At 47.9% G+C, this 25023-nt stretch overlaps 1 protein-coding gene across 1 annotated transcript in view; it reads left to right on the top strand.

Moving 5' to 3' along the window:
* Nucleotides 1-18236, top strand: part of igsf3 (immunoglobulin superfamily, member 3) — a 43213-nt gene extending 24977 nt beyond the window's left edge. Inside the window, 4 exon segments of the mRNA XM_076994336.1 lie at nucleotides 6842-7200; nucleotides 7202-7253; nucleotides 12625-13047; nucleotides 13810-18236. Of these exon segments, the coding sequence (XP_076850451.1) occupies nucleotides 6842-7200; nucleotides 7202-7253; nucleotides 12625-13047; nucleotides 13810-14060 (1085 nt within the window). The 3' untranslated portion in view covers nucleotides 14061-18236.
* Nucleotides 18237-25023: the final 6787 nt, after the last annotated feature.

The following is a 25023-nucleotide window of genomic DNA, read 5'->3' as shown; positions in this document are numbered from 1 at the left end:
CAGCGATGCTCCTCACCCTTTTCATCTCTCTTCTGTGAACTGTCAGATCAGTCGTGCTCATCAGTATGGAGTACACATCACTCTCACCATCTCTGCCCTTCCTTTATGCTTCCCTGCTCTCTCTGGTCTCTCTCCCTCTTCTGTGTGTCTCGTTTGCCTTCTGAGAGCATCCCAGACGGGTCCTGCTGCCGTGTACAGTCACACAGGTGTCTTCAGATTAATGCCTTGATTCATCCATTTTGTATTTGTAATTAGTTAACAGCTGTGTGCTGTTGTGTTTTTTCTTTTTCTCTCAAGAGAAACAATCGCAGATGCCCGTAAACCTCCAGCGTGAGATGTTACTGAGCAATCCCACCACATCCTTTGTCCCTTAGTGCCCATTACCGTGTGGACGGGGCCGTATCTGTCATACAGGTGGTGTCAGTGTGACTTCATACAGGTGACGGGTCCGCTGATCCACACGCCAGCATGCTGCACTTTGACCCACAAACACACCTCACAGCTCGGCAGGCTGCTTTCCAGGCTTCAGACTTCCTGTGTGTGTGTGTGTGTGTGTGTGTGTGTGTGTGTGTGGTGTGTGTCGGTGGATGCGGTGTGATTGTGAGCTGTGAACTTGGGGCTTGGGCTCTTTTCTGACAGACTACCTGTGGGCTTCCTGCCCACACCTGGATGTACACAATTACTCCAGTGGCTCAATTACACTGCTGCAGCAGCCTGGAATTCTTCCAATGACATAATAGGATTGGAGATGCATCAGTCTCATTAGCATAACGTTAGGCTCCGCCCCTGCCCACGCTGACCATGCAGCCGGAGGGTCCGCTCAGGACTACACCCACGCCTGGTGTGAGTAGGAGGAGCTTGGGGAGCTAAACTGGGCCTTATTCGCCACACTGGTGAGGAGGAGCCACACACTACGCCTCGGTTCACTCCTCTTTTCTCTCTTCTATCCCAGTTTTCTTCTCCACCTGGTTCTTCTTTCTGGAGACATGTTGGATAGATGTTAGGCTAACACACATGGGTGGCATCCATCCATCATCTCCCCCTAGATCTGAGGAGCATCGGGGTGGTGTCATTCTCCATCATTTGTAGGTGTGGCTCCTCCCATGACCCATCACGTGTCCGCTTCTTAACTCCACTTTATTCCTCCCTGCTGTGTTTCCCCTCACCTCCGCCCAGCTCCACCCTGCCCTCAGCCCCCGCCGCTCGCTGTTGCGTCCTGATAACACCCCCACCCGTCAGCTCCTCAAGCAAATCCGCTTATGATCAGTGGGGCTGAGATGAACCCCCCCCCCACAGCCCACCTCCCGCTCCCTGTCTCAGAGAACAGGGCCTGCTCACAACACGCCCGTCTGTGCCAGTACACACCTCAGCCTCTCCCGCCTCCCCAGTGCGCTGACAAATAGATGATCTCTTCACACTGGGCTCATGAATATGCACGAAGTGGGATATGATTAGATTGTGACTGACTGGCATTCGTGAGGGCCCCTTCATCTGTCAGCCTGGGTTGGAATTAGCAGCAAACGATTAGCCTATTCAGCTCTAATGACTGCTCGTGATTTTTGTCATCAACAAGGCTGGTGGAAGATTGCCACTGTAATAACGGAGCTGGGAGTGTGTGGCTCTCGGTTCCTCTGTGGCTGGCATGTCTGTTTTAGTGTTGCGTGTTTGTCTGGTTTAATATGGCAGACTCAGTGTGGAGTAGAGCTTATCTTGGTTGGCAACGCTCCCCGCTGCTGAAGAAAGACGCCTGCGTTTTCTGTGCTGCGTTTAAAACGGTTCACACAGAGTTTGCTGTTATAATTTGGCTCGGAAAAAGTCGGTTTGATAGTGTGTTTACATGTGCCAAATTAACAAAACGCATGCATTTATAATCCTGCTGGAGAAATATGCCTGTGCTTTCTGTGATGGCATCAAAACAACTCACAAAGAGGCTGCATTCATTAGTTAGCTTGGAAAAATGTTTTTGTTGAATTTTTACATAAGTGAAATTAACAAAAAAAATGTAAAAGGCTGTTTTTGAGGAGAGAGCATTGTGTTGTTTAGGAATGTGTGTGTGAGGTCAAGAGAAAAGCAGCGTTATCTCAGCATAGCAGTACAGTTGGCGATAAAACAGGCTCGACTGTGAGAATGACACATTGCATGTACAGAAGCTCCTGGTTAAAATAACATCACACACAAAGTAACATCACACACACACTTTAATCATCTGGTGTGCTTGTGTTCTTCACACTCCCTGTGTCTGTGTTTTTTCAGAGCTGGTGTGTATCACAAACCACCTGATTTGCTATTTCACACACTTCCTGGTTCTCTGTTTCACACACTTCCTGGTTCACAGTTTCACACACATCCTAGTTCGCTTTTTCAAACACTTCCACACCCCCTCTACATACTGGGACTCACCCACACCCCCTCTACATACTGGGACTCACCCACACCCCCTCTATATACTGGGACTCACCCACACTTCCTCTACATACTGGGATTCACCCACACCCCCTCTACATACTGGGACTCACCCACACCCCCTCTACATACTGGGACTCACCCACACCCCCCTCTATATACTGGGACTCACCCACACCCCCTCTACATACTGGGACTCACCCACACACCCTCTACATACTGGGACTCACCCACACCCCCTCTACATACTGGGACTCACCCACACCCCCTCTACATACTGGGACTCACCCACACCCCTCTACATACTGGGACTCACCCACACCCCCTCTACATACTGGGACTCACCCACACCCCCTCTACATACTGGGACTCACCCACACCCCCCTCTACATACTGGGACTCACCCACACTTCCTCTACATACTGGGACTCATCCACACCCCCTCTATATACTGGGACTCACCCACACCCCCTCTACATACTGGGACTCACCCACACCCCCTCTACATACTGGGACTCACCCACACCCCCTCTATATACTGGGACTCACCCACACCTCCTCTACATACTGGGACTCACCCACACCCCCTCTATATACTGGGACTCACCCATGCACTGGTTCTGACTGTCAGCCCCTCTGTGTGTGTGTGTGTGTGTGTGTGTGTGTGTGTGTGTGTGTGTGTGTGTGTGTGTGTGTGTGTGTGTGTGTGTCAGCTTAGAGAATTATACCCCTGATATGAAAAACACCCTTCCACAAGCACAAACCTAAGATGTAGTACACACACACACACACACACACACACCACCCACTAAATGCACTCATCCACCCACATACACTATATTGCCAAAAGTATTCGCTCACTTTCCTAGACTCACATACAAGTTTAAGTGATAACCCATTCCTAATCCATTGGGTTCAATTGATGTTGTCCACCCTTTGCAGCTAGAACAGCTTCAACTCTTCAGGGGAGGTTGTCCACAAGGTTTAGGAGTGTGTTTATGGGGATTTTTGACCATTCTTCCAGAAGTGCAGCTGGATGCAGCTGAAAACCCAGTCCATGAAGCTCTCTGCACACTGTTCTTGAGCCAGTCTGAAGGCCACATGAAGTTTGGATGTCTGTAATGATGGACTCTGCAGAAAGTTGGTGACCTCTACACACTATTGTGCTTCAGCATCTGCTGACCTGCTCCATCAGGTTACGTGGCCCACCACTTTGTCGTTCCCAAACACTTCAATTTTCTTATAATACAGCTGACAGTTAACTATGGAATATTCTGGAGCAAGGAAATTTCACGACTGGATTTGTTGCACAGGTGGCATCTTATCCCAGTTCCACGCTGGAATTCACTGAGCTCCTGAGAGCGACCCATTCTTTCATAAACGTTTGTAAAAACAGTTTTCATGCCAGGGTGCTTAATTTTATACACCTGTGGCCATGGAAGTGATTGGCACACCCTGATTCAGATTATTTGGATGGGTGAGCGAATACATTTGGCAATATAGTGTACATGTGTGCTTGCACACACACACACACACACGCACACACACACACACACACACACACACACACACACACACACACACACACACACACACTCTGTTTGATCACTGTGTGCTGGTGCTTCACCAGAGGGTCCTCCACCCTTGCACGACCATGTTCCCCAAAGCACGCGTAGCTACAGCTCCTGGACCTGGAGGGAACCCCTTTGATCTGCAGGTTGAGTGGACATTGGGACGGCTGTCCTGGTCAGGACCCAAAGGAGAAGAGCTACTGTAATTGTAAGCTGTGTGAAGAGAGCAGACAGGTCAGTGTGGGGTTGATGGGTGTTGAGGGTCCAGAGATGCTTTGACTGGAACCAGCTCCTCCTCTCCACTATGCAGGAGCAGCCCAACACCAAACTTGGTCCGGTTGCCACTGTGATCACAACGTTCAGTTTTTTGTTTTTTTAACCTAACAGCTGGTTGTTTCTTGCTTTATTTTTAAACATATAAAATGTTGACCTAATAACTTTGATTTCTTATGTATAGCAAATATGTAATGACACTTATCAAGGATGCCAGTAATGAGGAAGTCAGATGTTTTTTAAGGGACTCACTCAGATTTGTCTGCCTGCTGTGTCAGTTTAGTTTTCGCCATCTGGAGACTACAGTGCTTTAATAACTGGAAGGCTTTGGCTTGTGCACATAACTGAATGGCTGTCTTGGCAGTTCCCTGTGCCTGCTGGCCCGGACGTGACGCTCTGAGCTGTCATGCCCAGACGCTGTAGTCCGGCCTGTCCGGCGTGGACAGCCTCACGCCTGCCGTGCTACAGGTCTTCGCTGCGATCTTCATCTTTTAATTTCAGCAGCTCAGCCGGCAAACTCCAAATTGGAAAGCAAAAACTTTGGAATTGCTTTTGGGGCATGCCAATCTAATCCGTTAGTGGTTCCAGTCAGGAAGATTGTGTAGTAATTCTTGGGCAAATGATTGTCAGCCTTCCTGGAGGTTCCACAGTAATTCCCTGTGGAAAGGTTGTCGGGGACGTGCAGCAGACAGGAAGTGAGGCCACATTTCAGAGTGTGGGCAGGATTCCACCCTCGTAGTGCGGAGCAGAGAATACCCGTTAGCTGCAGCAATGCGTCCAGGAGGCTCAACCTGGATATAGGTACACACACAGTACCCACAGTGTATATATATATCTGTGTGTGCGTGTGTGTGTGTGTGTGTGTGTGTGTGTGTGTACACTGGTCTGAGAGTGGGGGGTAGAATTTTCCTAGCAGATGGTCCTGACGTGATGTGGATCTGTGTAAATATAGACGTGTTCGGGCTGTGGTGGCCTCACTACAGAACACAGCCCTTAGGGAGAGAACTGATACAGCTCTGGGAAACAGGAACCAACTCGCAGTTTAAATGTCTGAAAGGTTTTAAATGTCTTCACATTTCTGTCAGATATTATTTTATGATTTATTTCCATTTCAACAATGAACTGACATTGCTGAGTATTTTGTTAGCATTAGTGGTACCATTGTGTCTCACCTGTACCTCAGGCAGGTCTTCTGTTCGGTGCTTCTCTCTTGGCGTAAGACTGGATACTGCCGTTTGATGGCATCAGAAATACAAAATGGATACGAGACGATGGTTCTGAAGCAGTGAAATGCAGATCAGTTGTGTGTTTGGGTCTTTGCTGGGCTGTTGGGGCAGTGAAGGGGTGAATAGTGGGGCCTCTGTACTCCTGGGCCCCTGGTCTCCTGGGCCCCTGTACTCCTGGGCCCCTGGTCTCCTGGGCCCCTGTACTCCTGGGCCCCTGGTCTCCTGGGCCCCTGTACTCCTGGGCCCCTGGTCTCCTGGGCCCCTGGTCTCTTGGAGGGGGTACCAGCTCCAGGAATGAGTGCACATCCTCTTTTGAGCCACAGCCAGAGCTTTGCAGGGATTACACCACCAATGTCAGAGGAAAATTGGATTTTTAGCAAAGAGCCATTAAAGCATGAAAAAGGGAAAATGTTTGGTTTTTGCTGCTCGTGGGGTTTGAAGTATTAAAGAGTGGGTGGAGGAAGAGCGGGTGGAGGAAGAGTGGGTGGAGGAAGAGTGGGTGGAGGGAGAGTGGGGTGGAGGAAGAGTGGGTGGAGGGAGAGTGGGTGGAGGAAGAGTGGGTGGAGGGAGAGTGGGTGGAGGAAGAGTGGGTGGAGGGAGAGTGGGTGGAGGGAGAGCGGGTGGAGGGAGAGCGGGGGTGGAAGGGAGAGCGGGTGGAGGGAGAGCGGGTGGAGGGAGAGCGGGTGGAGGAAGAGCGGGTGGAGGAAGAGCGGGTGAGAGACAGTAGTGTGGTAGTGTAGTAGACAGTAGTGTGGTAGTGTAGTAGACAGTAGTGTGGTAGTGTAGTAGACAGTAGTGTGGTAGTGTAGTAGACAGCAGTTAATTAGTGGGTTAGTTAGTAGGTCCATTCAACATCCTTGAATCTTGAAAAACCCGGTTAGTGATGGAGAGAGAGTGTAATACACCCATGTGTCTGGGGTGTGTGTGTGTGTACTGTGTGTGTCTGGGGTGTGTGTGTGTACTGTGTGTCTGTGTACTGTGTGTGTCTGGGGTGTGTGTGTACTGTGTGTGTCTGGGGGTGTGTGTGTACTGTGTGTGTCTGGGGTGTGTGTGTGTACTGTGTGTGTCTGGGGTGTGTGTGTACTGTGTGTGTCTGGGGTGTGTGTGTACTGTGTGTGTCTGGGGTGTGTCAAATGTAGATTTGTGTCTTATCTGGTCAGTGTGTTACACTGCCCATACACCCCCTACTCCACCCCACCCTCACCCCACCCACCATGTCTGTGCCAGACACTCACACTCTCTCTCTCCTCTCTCTCTCTCTCTCCATCTCTCTCTCTCTCTCTCTCTCTCTCTCTCTCTCTCTCTCTCTCTCTCTCTCTCTCTCTCTCTCTCTCTCTCTCCCTCCCTCTCTCTCTCTCACCCACTCAGTGAGCAAGCTTCGCGTCCACAAGTCCAACCAGAGCCTGCAGTTCCTGGAGAACAGCCGTGTGCAGGTCAACTGCTCCATCGTGTCTCAGACGAGCAGCGATTCCCAGCATGCCGTGCTGTGGTACGCCCGCAAGGGCGAGGCAGGCGAACCCGACGAGCTGCTGCTGAGGATGGAACGTTCCGGCGCCTTCGAGTACGGCGCGTACGCGGAGGAGGAGCGTCTACGTAGCCGCGTGCGCTCGGACCACCTCTCACCGAGACTCTACGGCCTCACGCTGCACCGGAGTGAGGCCAGCGACTCCGGCACCTACTACTGCCTGGTGGAGGAATGGCTCACGGACCCGGACGGGGTGTGGTACCCGCCTGGCCCGGGACTCCTCCGGCTTCACCCGTGTGGTGGTGCGGCAGCCAGGTAAGAGTGAGAGCGAGCCCAGCACACCCAGCAGACCCAGGGCATGGACAAAACATGCTAACTTACTAGGGTTGGCCCCTAGGTCTGATAAAAAACAAGGACACTGTCATACTGACACAGGGTGGGGGGGGGGGGTGGCGAGTGTAAATTGTTGATTGGGGGGGGGGGGGGGGGGGTGGTGGCGAACGTTGACGGGGGGTGTAAAATGGACACAGCGAGGGAAAAAAGAGATTTAAAGTGTGCAGAAACAGTCTAAATAGTCGTTTGAACTAACCTAGTGAAAACCGGGACATTAAATGATTTTTTTTTTTTGCCGGGACCAAATATTAAAAAGAAGGAAAACCGGGACAAACCGGGACACTCACGTGAAAACCGGGACAGTCACGTGAAAACCGGGACAGGTGGCAACCCTACTTACATGTGTTAGCGCTAGGCTAACACTAGACACAACGGTGTTGGTGTCTGTTCAGTTGTGCACCCAGCGCCTAAGACAGGATCGGAGTGGTGTTCACCATCAGCGACAGCTGTGTGGTGGCCGTCTGCCAGACCTGCTACAGGAGCCTGGGCCTACCCAGAATGATTCAGAGCGAATGATTCAACACAGTGTGTGTGTGCTTGCATTAGTGTGTGGTTGGGGGAGGACTCCTCAACTCCCCCTAGTCACCACGTTTGTCTCCACTCCCAGGCCCCACCCCTCACAGGCTCCACCCCCTTATACACCACACCCCCTCACCACCTCACTCCCAGGGTATGTACTTGTGGTGTGGGGGGTAATTGAGCGAGGAACCGTTCTGCACACTTCTGTCTACAGCCCTGAGGCTCAGAGCCACCTGCCCAACCACCAAACCTTTCACCCCGCCCCCAATTCTTTTAACCCTGCTGCCCCGCCCACACTACTCCTGGGTCTTTTTTTAACCTACTGTCCTACACAGACGTGTCATGGCTGTCTCTGTGCGGCGGCCCGGGGCCGTTTAGCAGGCCTCTGTGCCCTGGTGAGCGCCTGAGGACAGCTGGAGGCACAAATTCAGTTCAGAGAAACTGGAAAAGAAATTCTGTCGAAGTTCAAATTAAAAAAAGGGGAAAAATACACTGTTGTAACTGTGTATGCACATGGCCCAGCGCATACACACCACTATGTGTTAGGAATACCAGTGTGTGTTAGAGTTACTGGTAGGTGTTTTAGGGATACTGGTAAGTGTGTTAGGCATACTAGTAGGTGTAGTACACTCTACATCAGGGTGCACAATACGTCGATCGCGATCAACTGGTCGATCACGAAGGAAGTGTGGGTAGATCACATGACATTAAAAAGTAGGGGATGAATGACAGCCTATCATCCATCTGCACTGACGGATGTATTTTGATTGACATACATGGTAGCCAATCTGACGTCTGAACTTCTGACAACCTACGCATGCGCGTTAAACCGCGCTAACTTGTTCAGTTACCTTGCAGCGTAGCTAGCCTTCAATTTATTTAAACTAAATACAACAAAGGCTATCAAAATTAGTGCTGGTCCGAGTAAGAAGCCTAAAACCTACCACTTCATACAGAATGGGGGGAGGATTTGTTTCACTATGTCATATTCACTATATTTCACTATGTCATATTCTAAGTGTGTTTGCCTCATCTGTCAGTGTGCCGTTGCAATTCCAAAGAAGGGAAACGTGGAGCGGCATTTTCAAACTGTTCATAAAAACTATGACATTGACTTTCCTCCGAAAAGCAAGCTGAGAAGGAGAAAGGTTAAAGAACTAAAATCCCAGTTGTCCGAACAGTAATTTTTCTCACACCTGACCACAAAAGCGAAGGCAGCCACCGAAGCATCATTTCAGCTGAGTCACTTAATTGTTAAACACAAGAAGTCCTTCCAAGAGGGAGAGATGGTAAAAGAGGCATTTGTTGAAGCTGCTAATTCCTTGTTCCGAGACTTTAAAAACAAATCGGAAATATTATCTTCAATCAAAGCTGTCCAGCTATTGAGGAATAATCACACGGCGCTCTGAAGCCATGACCGAGGATTTGACCCAGCAACTTTGGAAGGATATTGTGGACTGCGAGTGTTTCTCGCTACAATTAGCGATACTTTAAAATACTTTATAAATATAAATAAATAAAATACTTTATTTATCCTAAAAGGAAAAGGAAAGAAATAATACACAATATTAAATAGTAGCCTAATAATAATAATAAAAGAACAATGATAATATAGAAGACATACATTTGTTTTGGATTTTTTTAATAGGTAAATCATTTTGACTTGGTCATCTTATAAGTAGCTCGCAAGCTGAAAAGGTGTGGGCACCCCTGCTCTACATTATGTATGTAGCACACACTCAACCACATCTGTAAGACACACCATGCCACATCTATTCTATAAGCACTGAATTTTACTATGCATGAAAAATATCTCTATAAGAGCCCATCACCCCACATCTGATTCTTCATCAATCTGTCAATCAAAATGTATTTATATAGTGCTTTTTACAACAGTTGCTGTCATAAAGCAGCTTTACAAGTGTCCGAGTCCAAGCCCCCAGTGAGCAAGCCAAGGGCGACAGTGGCAAGGAAAAACTCCCTAAGGGCATGAGGAAGAAACCTTGAGAGGAACCAAGACTCGGGGGGAACCCATCCTCCTCTGGCCGATACCGGTCACCATAACAACAATTAGAGAGATACATAAACAAAGAAAAGATGGGATTGATGAATAATTCTCATCTTTGTGTGTATTTATATACGTGTTCTCTATGTAATTCTTATTCAGTCCTAGACTTCTTGATGGTTGGTAATAGTAGTCCAGGACCGTGGAGATACATCTGTAGCGGTGGAGAATTTGGGGTGGTGAGAGGGGTCAGGGCAGTGGGTGGATCCTTCATCTATAGCTGGTTAGGCAGGAGGTGGCAGGCCCAGTGTGGATAGGCTCATCTCTCCTCGTCTCAGTATTTCTTGGGTAGGAGGGCAGTCATTTGGAAAAAGAAAAGGGGGACAATTAGTTCTGTATGGGATGATATATAGGACAGAGGAATTGTAAACATTTCTTTAGTGTGGCAGCAACTCCGGCATTAAATTATTACAGCCTAACTAAAAGGGCAGAACCAGAAGGTAACAGACTTGGAAGCATCCTGAGACATTGGCATTCATTCACTACAGTGTCAACAAACTTGAGTGATCATGTGCAGTGATGGGATGTCAGCACCAGCGCCTCAGTTTACCATAAAACCCAATGCCCATGAACTCCTGGATCTGTAACCTTTATCTAAGGGGGCACATTAATTAGCAAATGTTAAACTAAATAAGTAAGTCTTCAACCTAGAGTTAAAGATTGAGACTGTCAGAGTCCCGGACACATTCTGGAAGGTTATTCCATAGCTGGGGGGCCCTATAAGAAAAGTATCTTCCCCCTGCTGTACCTGTATTAATTGTTGGAACTAATAAGAAGCCAGCACCCTGTGATCTTAGTGGATGTGGGGGTTCATAATTGGAGATAAGTTCCTGGAGGTAAACAGGAGCAAGCCTGTGCAGTGATTTATAGGTCGATAGAAGAATTTTTAAATCAATATGGAATTTAACTGGGAGCCAATGCAGGGCTGATCAGACTGGGCTGATATGATCGGTGAGTGTATATCATATAAATATAACATATCATAGCATACACAGGCATATCATATAACATTTTTATATATCATATAAGATAAATCATCATATATATCATAACACACACACACACACACACATATATATATATATATATATATATATATATATATATATATATATATATATATATATATATATATATATATACACATTTTATGACATGGCACATTATCCTGCTGGAAGTAGCCATCAGAACATGGGTACACTGTGGTCATAATGGGATGGACATGGTCAGCAACAATACTCAGGTAGACTGTGGCATTGACACGATGCTCAATTAGTACTAATGGGCTCAAAGTGTACCAGGAAAATATCCCCCACACCATTGCACCACCACCACCAGCCTGAACCGTTGATACAAGGCAGAATGGATCAATGCTTTCATGTTGTTGACGCCCAATTCTGACCCTACCATTCAAATGTCGCAGCAGAAATTTAGACTCATCAGACTAGGCAACGTTTTTCCATTCTATCGTCCAATTTTGGTCAGCCTGTACGAATTGTTTCCTGTTCTTAGCTGACAGGAGTGGCCCCCTGTGTGGTCTTCTGCTGCTGTAGCCCATCCGCCTCAAGGTTCGACATGGTGTGTGTTCAGAGATGCTCTTCTGCATGCCTCGGTTGGCATAACGACTGGTTATTTGAGTTACTGTTGCCGTTATATCACCTTAAACCAGTCTGGCCATTCTCCAAGGCATTTGTATCCACAGAACTGCCACTCATTGGATATTTTCTCTTTTTCATTCTCTGTAAACCCTAGAGATGGTTGTGTGTGAAAATCCCAGTAGTTCAGCAGTTTCTGAAAGCCCAGCTGGCACCAACAACCATGCCACATTCAAAGTCACTTAAATCACCTTTCTTCCCCACTGTGATGCTCAGTTTGAACTGCAGCAGATCTTCTTGGCCATGTCTACATGCCTAAATGCATTGAGGTGCTACCACGTGATTGGCCGATTCAACATTTGTGTTAATAAGCAGTTGGACAGGTGTGGCAAATAAAGTTGCCGGTGAGTGTATATCATAGCATATACAGGTGTATCATATAATCCTATATAATATATCAATGCGTACTCAGCCATCTAAATGGTTGGTTTCCAGCGTGGCTGTGGTGTGTTTGAGTGCCGCAGCCCTGGCGTTTCTCGGCTGGTGCAGTTCTCCTTCAGACAAATATAAACATGAGCAGGAAGCGCAGAGCCCGTTTCCCCCGGGGACGGGGGGGAGGAGTCCAACACGGGCACCGCAGGAGGACACGGCAAAGTCTTTCAAATCAGCCGTCAAAGAAAAGCTCACCAGCACGCCTCCAAAACCCTTCCATTTGAGAGAGCTGAAACAGAAAAGAGAAAAACCAAAGTTTTATTTTTAGTCTCATCACTTTAGGCTCAGACAGGGGGTGTTGATCCGCACGCTCCTGTATGGCTCACACACCTCCCCAAGCCCTCTACACCTGACACACTCGAGCCGTGAGGTTGCCTGTGTTGGCACGAAATTTTTGTGGGTGGCTTTTGTAGCTGTGTGGCCCTTGCGAAGTTTCATGTGCCTCCACATTTCTGTTAAGTGAACCACTAAGTCCCAGCTTCTCCTGGAGATAAAATGGGTTGGGCTTCAAAGTCAGACAGCTGCATTTCCTGTGAGGTTGTGAGTTCGTTCTTTCCCTCCTTTCAAAGTGGAACTCTGGAACCTTTCTAAGTTCTCTCTCCTCTCTCTCCCTTCACCGCAGTGGCCAGACTCCAGGTGGAGGAGACGGAGTCAAACCTCACAGTGGTGGAGTCGGGCTCCATCCGGCTGGGCTGCGGAATCCCCTCACAGTCTTCCAAAGACTCTCGCTTCTCCGTGTCGTGGTACGTGTCCCACGCAGAGGACGCGGACGCGGACGAGCAGGAGTGCGTCTTCTCCATCGGACACGACGCCGTGTTCGGCAACGGCAATTGCAGCCCGGCTGAGGAGGACGGTCCAGAGTCGCGGCTGCAGTTCGAACGCACCACCTCAGATGTCTACAGCCTCACCATCCAGAGGGCCCGGCCCGGAGACGCAGGGAGGTACTACTGCCATGTGGAGGAGTGGCTCTTGAATCCACGCAACGACTGGTACCGCCTGGCCACCAACAATTCTGGAGTCACCATCGTTAATATCCTGGAGCAAGGTATGTCTGGGACTCGGTACTACCCGAGAGTCCTAACTATTTATTTCAGAGCTAATTATCTGGCAGTAATAGTTCATTTGCATGTAAAACATTATATCACAGAAATAAAGACTAATGCAATAAAACACTAATACACTAGTAACAGAAGATATTTTTTGTCTAGAAAATGTGCATTTTAAAAGATTCCTAGTGTGATGGCTATAAGATCAGATGGTTGGTTCCCAAACCTCGTATTTGAGATTGGACATGGAAAGAGTTGTGTATTTGAATTCAGATGCAAATGAATTACTTATTTACATAGTTGAGGCCAAACCCTAGACATATAGCACATTTGTGTTATCAAACATTTTCTGTGTAAGTCTATTAGGGTATGTTCTTTATTACCAGAAGAGGTGGTTTATAAATGAATAGCTAAGAGATCAGTGTGGTGTGTCAGAGGTTTACATACACTGGCTTAATCTGTTTTCATACACTGGGTAGTTTGTTTTCATACACTGGGTAGTTTGTTTTCATACACTGGGTAGTTTGTTTTCTTACACTGGGTAGTTTGTTTTCATACACTGGGTAGTTTGTTTTCATACACTGGATTTGTTTGTTTTCTCACACTGGGTTAGTTTTATCCATACACTGGATTAGTTTGAGTTAGTTTTAAATGATATTGACATACATGTCCCTCAGTGCACCAGTGCTCGCACCAGTGTGTGTCCCACATATATGAGATCAGGATTTCTGAAGGGTCTCGTTGTGTCTGTTTCTCCCCAGTCTCCACCCTTCACTCAGTGGTGTGCTCCAACAGTTCCCTCTTCTACTTCGTCTTCTTCTACCCCTTCCCCATCTTCGGCATCCTCCTCATCGCCGTCCTGCTGGTGCGCTACAAGAGCCGAAGCTCCAACAAGAACCAGGAGGGGAAGAATGGCGCCCCCTTGCTGTGGATCAAAGAGCCACACCTGAGTTACTCGCCCACATGCCTGGACCCCCCTGCCCTCAGCCTCCACCCTGGCTCCGTGGAGTAGGCGGGTCAGAGATGGCACCCTCTGTCTCACTCCTCCACCCTCTTCCACTCTGTCCCGTCTCTCTGTCTCTGTCTCTGTCTCTCTCTCTCTCTCTCTCTCTCTCTCTCTCTCTCTCTCTCTCTCTCTCTCTCTCTCTCTCTCTCTCTCTCTGGGAAGCATTCTGGCCTCCTAAGTTCATGTTGCCATGGCTACACTTGTTGCCCATGGAGAAGCCCAGACATGTGGTCTTGGTTGTTTATATAGAGGATTTTGTCTTTATATTGTTTTCATACTCTGGTCTCTGGACCTTTTCAGACTGACTTTGTCCTCTGAGCTGAAGTGTCTGCCAGTCTCGGCACCTCGGCTTGTGTGACCCCTGAACTCTGCCCTGTGTTAGGGTTAGGACCTTTGCCCTAGTGACCTGGACTCCTAGATGAAGAAACTCCCCTGCAGCCACAATCAAGGGTTCCATGTCATTCCTATCCTGTTTTGAATAGTGTGGACCTTCTTCGTCCACTTTCTCATGTCTTAGTCACACCCCTCCGAGTCACACCCCTCTGGTCAGATGTCCTGGTTTTGTTCGCTCTGTTCTGGCAGTGGTTTGTCCTGACGACTGCCCGGCTGACTGTCCCAATGGTCCCTACAGCAACTTTTGTAAGGGACCTGAGAAGTGTACTACCTTTAGGTGTAACCATGGAAACAAGGCAAGAGCTCCAAGTGCACTGATCAGACTGTCCTGGGTCTGTGGTTGTCGGGGGAGTGAGGTGTGGACCCGCCCTGGGTCTGTGAGGCATGGTGTGGACCTGCCCTGGGTCTGTGGATCCGCCCTGGGTCTGTGTACACCGCGGTGCTGCTGGACCCTCATTGCCAAAGACCCACATGGACGAGCATTCACGCTGACCCTCAGAGCACCAACGAGCTTCTGGACTCCTGCGTGCCATGACTGGAGCCGTCGCACTCCTCCGGACGGTCCTTCACACTGGAGGTGCCTGGTACACAGTGAGAGCCAGGAGTCCAGCTCCTAGTGCCGTTATTCCACTAGTGTCCAGGTGCTCCTGTTAGCTGATGTGTTTTTGCTGTGTTTTGCTTAGTGTTGTGGAGGTAGTCATTATTATTATTATTATTATTATTACTCTGATTTGTCCTGCCCTGAAGAGGCAGAAGGGATAATTTGCAGATCCTGTTTTCAACAGGATCCTTATTTCCTTAGTCCAGTATGTTGGCCTCTGAGACATCTAAGTGCTGTGTGTGTGAGTGTGTGTGTGTATGTATGTGTGTCTTGAGTGTATGTGTGAGTGGAAAATGGGACATGATTCACTGAGAGTCTCTGAGTCATGGCCAAGCAACAGGACGTCCGCATGATACCACCCGACCCCCAACCCTCACACTCACCAACAACCCTCACACTCAACCTCACACTCACCCCCAACCCTCACACTCAACCTCACACTCACCCCCAACCCTCACACTCAACCTCACACTCACCCCCAACCCTCACACTCAACCTCACACTCACCCCCAACCCTCAACACTCAACCTCACACTCACCCACAACCCTCACACTCACCCACAACCCTCACACTCACCCACAACCCTCACACTCACGCACAACCCTCACACTCACGCACAACCCTCACACTCACGCACAACCCTCACACTCACCCACAACCCTCACACTCACCCACAACCCTCACACTCACGCACAACCCTCACACTCACGCACAACCCTCATCTCCTCTCCCTGCCCTTTTAAACAGCCCATGGTTTCCAAGGCAGAACTGATGAACATGTGAACTCCTAAAGTCTGCAGAGGAGACACTTCTCTCTTGAGAGACAATCTTAGTGTCAAGACCTTTATATTGTTATCTATGCTCCATAGTAATCATTCAGAAGGACAGCAAAGCCTATTGGCTTAGAGACACTATGTAAATATGACGTCTCCTTCTTAGGGCTAATGGGATATGTAGTCTCAGAACGGACAGTTAATACCTGAGGTTTAGTCTACACACCACGATGACTCCACGTTTTGTCTACACTACGCTGACTCACTGTAGAAGCCGTCCATTATCTGAAGGGGATGTGTTTTTGACACGTAGCCCATTCCTTTCATGTTTACAATGAAAACTCTTAAAGGTTTTAAAATATATATATTTCACAATCTGAACCACAGCAGTGTGGATTATTTGGAAAAAAGCTGTCAAAGCATTTAGATCTTCGGCTGAGTTTCAGATGATTTTGATCATTTTTAAGTGGTGTGTAATTACAGAGGAGAATCAACTCACCTCCTTTCTGCTTGTTAGCATTTGTTTGGGTGCACAGAGTTTGTACCTTTGCTTGTCAAAGAGAAGGAATTAACTATGATTCCTCATGGATGTGAACAATCTGAAATGGTGTGAGGGGGCTTCCCCGAGCCTGTTTTACACATCTGGATTAGAGTGAAGGGGCTTCCCTGAGCCTGTTTTACACATCTGGATTAGAGTGCTAGTCCAGTGCTGCAGGCCTGTAAGAGGGGTGGTTCTGTGCACCCTGGAGTCCACCTGAAATCTGCTCAATTGTTTGTAAACACAGCAAAGAAGACTAAATGTTTTAGTGCAAATATAATGTGGTACCATTTTCAAAAAGAGAAACTTCAGCTTTCAAGGTGTGTGGCTAATTCAGGCTCAAGTTGTTTGTTACACTGCCAGATGATTTTAACAATGAGGATATGAAGACCACTGGTTTTATATGAAAATGTTTTACAGATTCAAACTGGGTTGCTTGAGCAAAGATACAATCTTTTAGTCTGCTGTTCACTTTTGGACCGTAGAGTTTAGCAACTGTGATTAACTGTAGTGTGAATGGAATCTTGTTTTTCTGATTTCTGTTTTATCCTTTTATTGTTTCATTGTACAGAACCAGGTCATTTGTTAATTTCTTTGAGCTTTGTCCACAGTGCCACACGTGTAGTATATGCCAAGAGTACCATGCAGTTAGAAGCAGTGACACCACATCCTCAACACACCTGTAGAGTGACCTCACTCTCCTGCAGGGTGACCTCACTCTCCTGCAGGGTGACCTCACTCTCCTGCAGGGTGACCTCACTCTCCTGCAGGGTGACCTCACTCTCCTGCAGGGTGACCTCACTCTCCTGTAGAGTGACCTCACTCTCCTGCAGGGTGACCTCACTCTCCTGCAGGGTGACCTCACTCTCTTGCAGGGTGACCTCACTCTCTTGCCGGGTGACCTCACTCTCCTGCAGTGCAGAGCTGTGATCCTTCCCTGAATTCACTGGAATCAGCCACTCACAGGTGATTGGTCGAGCCATCTGTCAGTACTAGAAATGAAACATCTTTACTGTAATTGCACGCAAAAGGACCAAGTTACAATATTGATCCACTCGAAAGATGGTGGTTGTTTTGTTGATCTATTTAAATGTACTGTAAACCATTTCGTTGGGCTGTGTGAACTTGGTCGGGCTAGAGTAACACCGCTGCTTTGTTTCCTCCGTGTCCAGGAACAAAGGGAATTATGGGGGGTTGGTTGTAGGCGGCGCACAAAGATGTGGGCTTTTGAGACTCCATCCGGCCAAAGCGGGCGACTCTCCCGGATTCTCTTCTGAATCACTTCAAGCTGTATAGTGCATGATGACTGAGGAGGCATATTGATGTTTGGAACTCTTGAGCATTGTGTTTTGTGACATCATGCCAGCTAGTTGCCGCCCCCTGAGGGCGGGGCTAATCCTGGGCTCTGGACACACCCAACCTTACTGAGGATTCCTGTACCTCCTGCTCTGGGAATTGAGTCGTACGCCGTGCCTGTGGGACGTTAAACCTTTAATACCACAGACACAAAGGGACTGCAGCTACAACAGCAAAAAGGCCCCAGTAAACCTGCAGGCGATGTGTTCGTCACAGAAGTTTACCTCATGGTGACACGATCAGTGTGCCTGTGCGTAGTGTGACGCGGGAGCTCGAAGCAGAGACGCGGTGCAGCCCGTGACCTGCACCTGGACACACTACCGCCTGCCGTCCACACAGAACTCCTCTGAACTCTGGGTTCTGTAGCTCCACACACCCGCCTGAGTCTCGCCACCCACACAGTGTTGTAGACGTGCTCTGAGGACTGCATGCCATGGCTGTGTACTGATTCCAGATTAGCTGTGGAATAAAAAAATAAATAAAAAGTAAAAAAAAAAAAAAAAAAAGAAAGAAAAAAAAACAACAACCAACCGATAAACGAACCTTGTGGTGTGTGTTCAGTTCAGCTGGTGACGCTTTTACAGGTGGTGTGTATGTTTTTATTTTTGGATTACAAAAATAGTGCACTGAAATGAAAACAAGGCCCAGCTTTTTTAAATGCTTCTGTGTTTTGTTGTAAAATGTTTTCAATGGTTTCCTTTTGTTGTTTTCATATATATTTTATTGAACTGTAGCAATCGCTATCACGAATCAGCACTTTGCTATTCTGTCATTTTATTGCAATAAAAACATAATCAGTGCACAGTGTTTTAAAAACATGTTCAGTGTTTTTAAATTGTGTACATGGTTTATGTATGGTTCCTACATAAGGTCTTGCGTCCTGGTGATCAATAACATAACCATGGTAACATAGGGGTTTGGGTTTGTTTTCAGGTTTTATTTAGCAGTATCATCTTAATATGCGGGTCACACAGCCAGGGTCAGGGTGTGGGGTGTGTGTGGGGGAGGGGTCAGGGTGTGGGGTGTGTGTGGGGGAGGGGTTCAGGGGTTGGGGGGTATGGGGTGTGTGGAGGGGTCAGGGTGTGGGGTGTGTGTGGGGGAGGGGTTCAGGGGTTGGGGGTATGGGGTGTGTGGGGGATGAGTCAGGGTGTGGAGTGTGTGTGGGGGAGGGGTTCAAGGGTTGGGGGGTATGGGGTGTGTGGGGGAGGGGTCAGGGTGTGGGGTGTGTGTGGGGGAGGGGTTCAGGGGTTGGGGGTATGGGGTGTGTGGGGGAGGGGTCAGGGTGTGGAGTGTGTGTGGGGGAGGGGTTCAAGGGTTGGGGGGTATTGGGTGTGTGGGGGAGGGGTCAGGGTGTGGAGTGTGTGGGGGAGGGGTCAGGGTGTGGGGTGTGGGGGAGGGGTCAGGGTGTGGGGTGTGTGTGGGGGAGGGGTTCAGGGGTTGGGGGTGTGGGGGAGGGGTCAGGGTATGGGGTGTGTGGGGGATGGGTCAGGGTGTGGAGTGTGTGTGGGGGAGGGGTTCAAGGGTTGGGGGGTATGGGGTGTGTGGGGGAGGGGTCAGGGTGTGGGGTGTGTGTGGGGGAGGGGTTCAGGGGTTGGGGGTATGGGGTGTGTGGGGGAGGGGTCAGGGTGTGGAGTGTGTGTGGGGGAGGGGGAGGGGTTCAAGGGTTGGGGGGTATTGGGTGTGTGGGGGAGGGGTCAGGGTGTGGAGTGTGTGGGGGAGGGGTTCAGGGGTTGGGGGTATGGGGTGTGTGGGGGAGGGGTCAGGGTGTGGGGTGTGTGGGGGAGGGGTCAGGGTGTGGAGTGTGTGTGGGGGAGGGGTTCAGGGGTTGGGGTATGGGGTGTGTGGGGGAGGGGTCAGGGTGTGGAGTGTGTGGGGGAGGGGTCAGGGTGTGGGGTGTGTGTGGGGGAGGGGTCAGGGTGTGGAGTGTGTGGGTGGGGAAAGATCATGGGCATGTTTTCAAGTGTGTTATCAGCGTACAAGACATTCATGCATTGAAATGCTTGTATATGGGTATAAAACTAAACACACATATAAATACATACACACACACATATACATATATATATATATATATATATATATATATATATATATATATATATATATATATATATATATATATATATATATATATATATATGGCTGGTGTTTGTTTATAGGGAGACACAGCAGAGTGTAGCTGTCTGGGAGAATAAATGCTCCTGTCCATGATGGCTGTCCTGTCTGCTAACTACATGTAGCCACTGGGGACAGAACCAAATCATATAACACAGATCATAGCTCCGCCCACCCCCCCCCCCCCCCCCCCCACCTCCACCCCCACCCCCACCCCCCACCGCCTGACCAGAGCTCCACTCGGGAGGAGGCGTCTGTCTCCCCCTGCCCTGGTGATGGATGTGCTGATCGTTCTGGACAGGATTGGCGTAGTGGGGTAAAACGTTCTCCATCCTGCCGCTCCTGTCCTCTCGGTCGATGGAACTGCACAACCACACAACCCCCCCCAAACTAAATCCCCCCAAACAAAAGCCCCTTTGTGCTGCATTAGGCTGGCTGTGCAGCACTGCTGTTGCTGCCGTGTTCCCTCCTGAGGTGCTAGTGGCAAACATGGCAACCTTCTTACACTGAGTGCATGTGAATGAATGATTTAGTGCCCACTGAGTGCTGGATATCAACAGGGCTCCGTCTCTCTCCCAGCAGGACTCTTTCAGCCATTGGTCCAAGCACCTTTTTCCCTGCTAATAGGCCTGAATCAGACCTCATCTGGTTCTTTCTGCATCCATGTTGACCAGAGATTAGAGCAGAATCTGCATCTTCCTTCTTGTTCTTGTCATTCTCCTCTGGCTACAGAAGGTCTTCAGCTGCAGTGCTGCTCCTGTGAGCGGGAGGCCGGGGTTTGGTTTGCTCCACATCCGCTCCCTGTATGTGCCATCCAGGGGTCTGCAGCGAGGTGCTCAGACTAGCACCAACCTTCCAGGGTGATGTGGAAACTGCCTGAAAGGCATCACTGGAAAGGCCTGTGCCTTTCACTGCCTTCTTTCTCTGGATTTGGGTTGGCATGACATTTTTTTCTTCTGCTTGTCATAAAATAGTAAAAACATGTGAAAGGCTTTTCAGTGGATGTTCAAATGTGTATGAAAGGTGTTGTGGTTTACCACACAGCAGTGCTAAGACTACTCTGCTGCTAGGTGGTATTTGAGCACTCGGATTGGAGAGCAAGCTGTGCTTATAAACAATACACAACGCCACAGTGCCCCCACAGTGTGTGGCTACATTTAGAACACACACTACAGAGTCAAGAGTGTGTGTGTGTAAAAGTAATTTTACAGTACCCTATAATGAGCCTAGTTCTCTACAATGACCCAGTTCCCTACATTACCCTATAATGACCGCAGTTATCTACATTGCAGGTACATTACAGGCAGACGTAGTGTCTGCAGCAATGTGTGATAACATAGCTAACAGTGAGCGATCCATCTCTTTCATTAAAACCACGATCCAGCATTTGGCCAGTATTGAGCAGACTGGCAGTATTGACCCCTTTATTCTCTGTGTAGCACCTTCAGAAGACGGGATGTCTGCTCAGCGTGCAGCGGTCGGATCAGGTGGTGTGTACAGGTAATTCTCCCTACCATATCCTACTCATATACATCTGCCCACTCGACACACATAGATACACCTGCCCACCCCACTGCTGTTGTGCTACCACGTGAGAGTCACTGCAGCTCTAAGGGTGCCCCCAACACCACCCAACACTGCCCTGTGTTTAGAACCTGACCAGTGACAAATGGAGAAAAGCTCCCACAGTCTGTAATTGTGCATGAATCTGCAAGTAATGACGACGTTCCTAGTGAGGGAGGAATGAGATGCGGGCAGTCGTGGCCTGGCGGTTAGGGAACTGGTCTTGTGACCGAAGGGTCGTGGGTTCGATTCCCAGACCTGGGGCCATGACTGAGGTGCCCCTGAGCAAGGCCCTTAACCCTCAATTGCTCACTTGTATAAAAAATTTGATAAAAATGTAAGTCGCCAAATGTCATAAAATGTAAATGTAAATGCCTATGAGGAAGATGTGCCCAATGAGAGAGGAACAAGATGCCTGTAAGGAAGATGATCCTAGTCAGAGAAAAATGACATGCCTGTAAGGAAGATGTGCCCAGTGAGAGAGGAACAAGGTGTCTGTAAAGACGATGTACCTAGTGAGAGAGGTAAAGGGTGTCTGTAAAGACAATGTGCCTAGTGAGAGAGGTAAAAGGTGCCTGTAAGGAAGATGTGCCTAGTGAGAGAGGAACAAGGTGCCGGTAAGGAAGATGTGCCCAGTGAGAGAGGAACAAGGTGTCTGTAAGGACGATGTGCCTAGTGAGAGAGGTAAAAGGTGCCTGTGAGGAAGATGTGCCCAGTGAGAGAGGAACAAGATGCCTGTAAGGAAGATGATTCTAGTGAGAGAAGAATGACATGCCTGTAAGGAAGATGTGCCTAGTGAGAGAGGAACAAGGTGTCTGTAAGGAAGATGAGACTAGTGAGAGAAGAATGACATGCCTGTAAGGAAGATGAGACTAGTGAGAGAGGAACAAGGTGCCTGTAAGGAAGATGTGCCCAGTGATAGAGGAACAAGGTGCCTGTTCTGGAGCAGAAGCTGCTTGGAGTGCAGTGTATTAAATTAGACTCTGTGGTTGGAATGGGTCTGGAATAGTACAGTACACTAAAACAGCAAATGTGTGGAACTGCTGAGGTTGGGGGAGAAACAACCTCCCTCCCACACACACACTGCTAAGATTAGACAATACACAGTGAAGCGGCTGCATGATTTTCACCTCAGGAGCCAAGGTTTAGCTTGCAACAGAGAACTGTAATTTCCCTAGTGCAGTGCTGCCTACGATCTCCATCTGCACTACTGTTTCTGTGTGATTACCTGTTAAAATGCACCTGGAACCTAATCCAGAGGTCTAATATAATAAGGAGCATAATCGGATTAATGTAATCTGACTAATATAATCTGATTCCTCTGTTACTTTTTGTTCTAACTCATTAGCAGCCACAGAGGTCCAGAACAGAGCAGCCTCCAATATTCCAAATGTAAAAAGTAATCTTAGAAACAAAATTCCTGTTTTTATCACCTGCACAAAACTGCATTCCTCATACACTAAACTTTGACCACATAATAGTAGCAGTAATATGTTGCATGCAACTGTATCAGAAAGTTAAATGTTTCTAGTATTACATAGAGGACATGTGGTTTTCATTTCTGGCATGTTGTGTGTTTATAAAGACATACAGAACACTGTCAGAACATGTCAAATTTAAATAATTTAATTTGAATAGATTTTAATTAGATTTTCACATTTTCAAATAAATCTAGTTAATTGTACTAGGGGTTGTTGTAACAAAGAATAAAGGAATATCAATCTTTGTACAGATTTATAAAAATTAACAGCTAGCTTTTGTAAAAATAAGTAATTTATGACAATCAAGAACCTCGAATGAAATAAAAACAGGAGCAACATCTGAATACTTAAACTGAACAATACATCAATGCAACAACAGTGCATGTATCAACACTGGCATCGACACTGAGATAATTACATATTCATATCTAATCACAACTGCTACGTTTGGGAACAGGAGGCTGGACTCAGATGTGGACTCTGAGTCTTTTAATAAAAACTACAAATGCTATTGAACACACTTTGTGGGTATTAAGACAGGGCAAACAGTGATTAACTAACAGACAAAAGGCAAATACAAAACACACTGAACAGAGAACATCTAAGGATTCTTCACAAGGAGCATAGAAACATACAGTGGACTTAATGAGATAACACACAAAGAACAACCAACAAGGGAACAGGGCAAACATGGGGCTTTTAAATACTAACTACAGGGAATCAAACGAGACAAGGCAGGGAGAATAACGAGAGGGACAGAGGGATAGACAGGACAGGGAACAGAAGACACGGACAGGACTAACTGGGGGGCAGATCCAGACAGGGTTAAACAGAAGACACGGACAGGACTAACTGGGGGGCAGATCCAGACAGGGTTAAACAGAAGACACGGACAGGACTAACTGGGGGGCAGATCCAGACAGGGTTAAACAGAAGACACGGACAGGACTAACTGGGGGGCAGATCCAGACAGGGTTAAACAGAAGACACGGACAGGACTAACTGGGGGGCAGATCCAGACAGGGTTAAACAGAAGACACGGACAGGACTAACTGGGGAGCAGATCCAGACAGGGTTAAACAGAAGACATGGACAGGACTAACTGGGGAGCAGATCCAGACAGGGTTAAACAGAAGACATGGACAGGACTGACACTAGGAATGAATCCATACATTACAACTACATGTCTACATCTAATCATGACAAAGCAGGAAGCAGGAGTTAAGCTTCAGAACAGCTTCCTACTACACTACCCAGAATGCAGTGTAATTCTGCTTATGGTTAAAAGTGATATTACATGCTGTTGTTACATAGAGCTAATTACCCCCACAAACCCCCACCACCACCACCATCACTCTCTCTCTGGATTCATAGTTTATTAATGGATGCACCCGCATGGATAACAATGTACAAATGTTACCAAGAAGAAGCACAGCGTTGTGCAGTAAGGGCTAATATGGGGGATGCAGCTGAGAATAAGAGTAAAACATGAAAGCAAAGAAAACAAAACACACACACACACACACCTGTTCTTAAAGGTTTTTACATGCTCATTTGGGGATGCTCATTTATGTAAGTCTCTCTGAATATTTTATGCATATATTTTGCCAATAGCTTTACAACCTCGGTTATTTCTCCCTGACATGGTACTTGGGCTGAAAGGGTTTAGGAGATTTCCAGATTCCTACGGGTCTTCTATGTTTCAGAGATCCGAGTCTGGATAAAGACTATTACTGTGTGCACTGTGATGCAACTCCACATCTTGCAAGAGGTGTAGGAATGGACATGTCTCAGAGCGAGTCTCATCATAGGAATGGACATGTCTCAGAGCGAGTCTCATCATAGGAATAGACATGTCTCAGAGCGAGTCTCATCATAGGAATAGAATAGACATGTCTCAGAGCGAGTCTCATCATAGGAATGAACATGTCTCAGAGTGTGGCTTATCATAGGAATAGACATGTCTCAGAACGAGTCATCATAGGAATGGACATGTCTCAGAGTGAGTCTCATCATAGGAATAGACATGTCTCAGAGCGAGTCTCATCATAGGAATAGACATGTCTCAGAGCGAGTCTCATCATAGGAATGAACATGTCTCAGAGTGTGGCTTATCATAGGAATAGACATGTCTCAGAGCGAGTCTCA

The sequence above is a fragment of the Brachyhypopomus gauderio genome, unplaced genomic scaffold (assembly GCF_052324685.1).
Source record: "Brachyhypopomus gauderio isolate BG-103 unplaced genomic scaffold, BGAUD_0.2 sc139, whole genome shotgun sequence".
Taxonomy (NCBI): Eukaryota; Metazoa; Chordata; class Actinopteri; order Gymnotiformes; family Hypopomidae; genus Brachyhypopomus; species Brachyhypopomus gauderio.
Note: the sequence above shows the minus strand (reverse complement) of the source record. Positions and strands in the feature narration are given on the sequence as shown.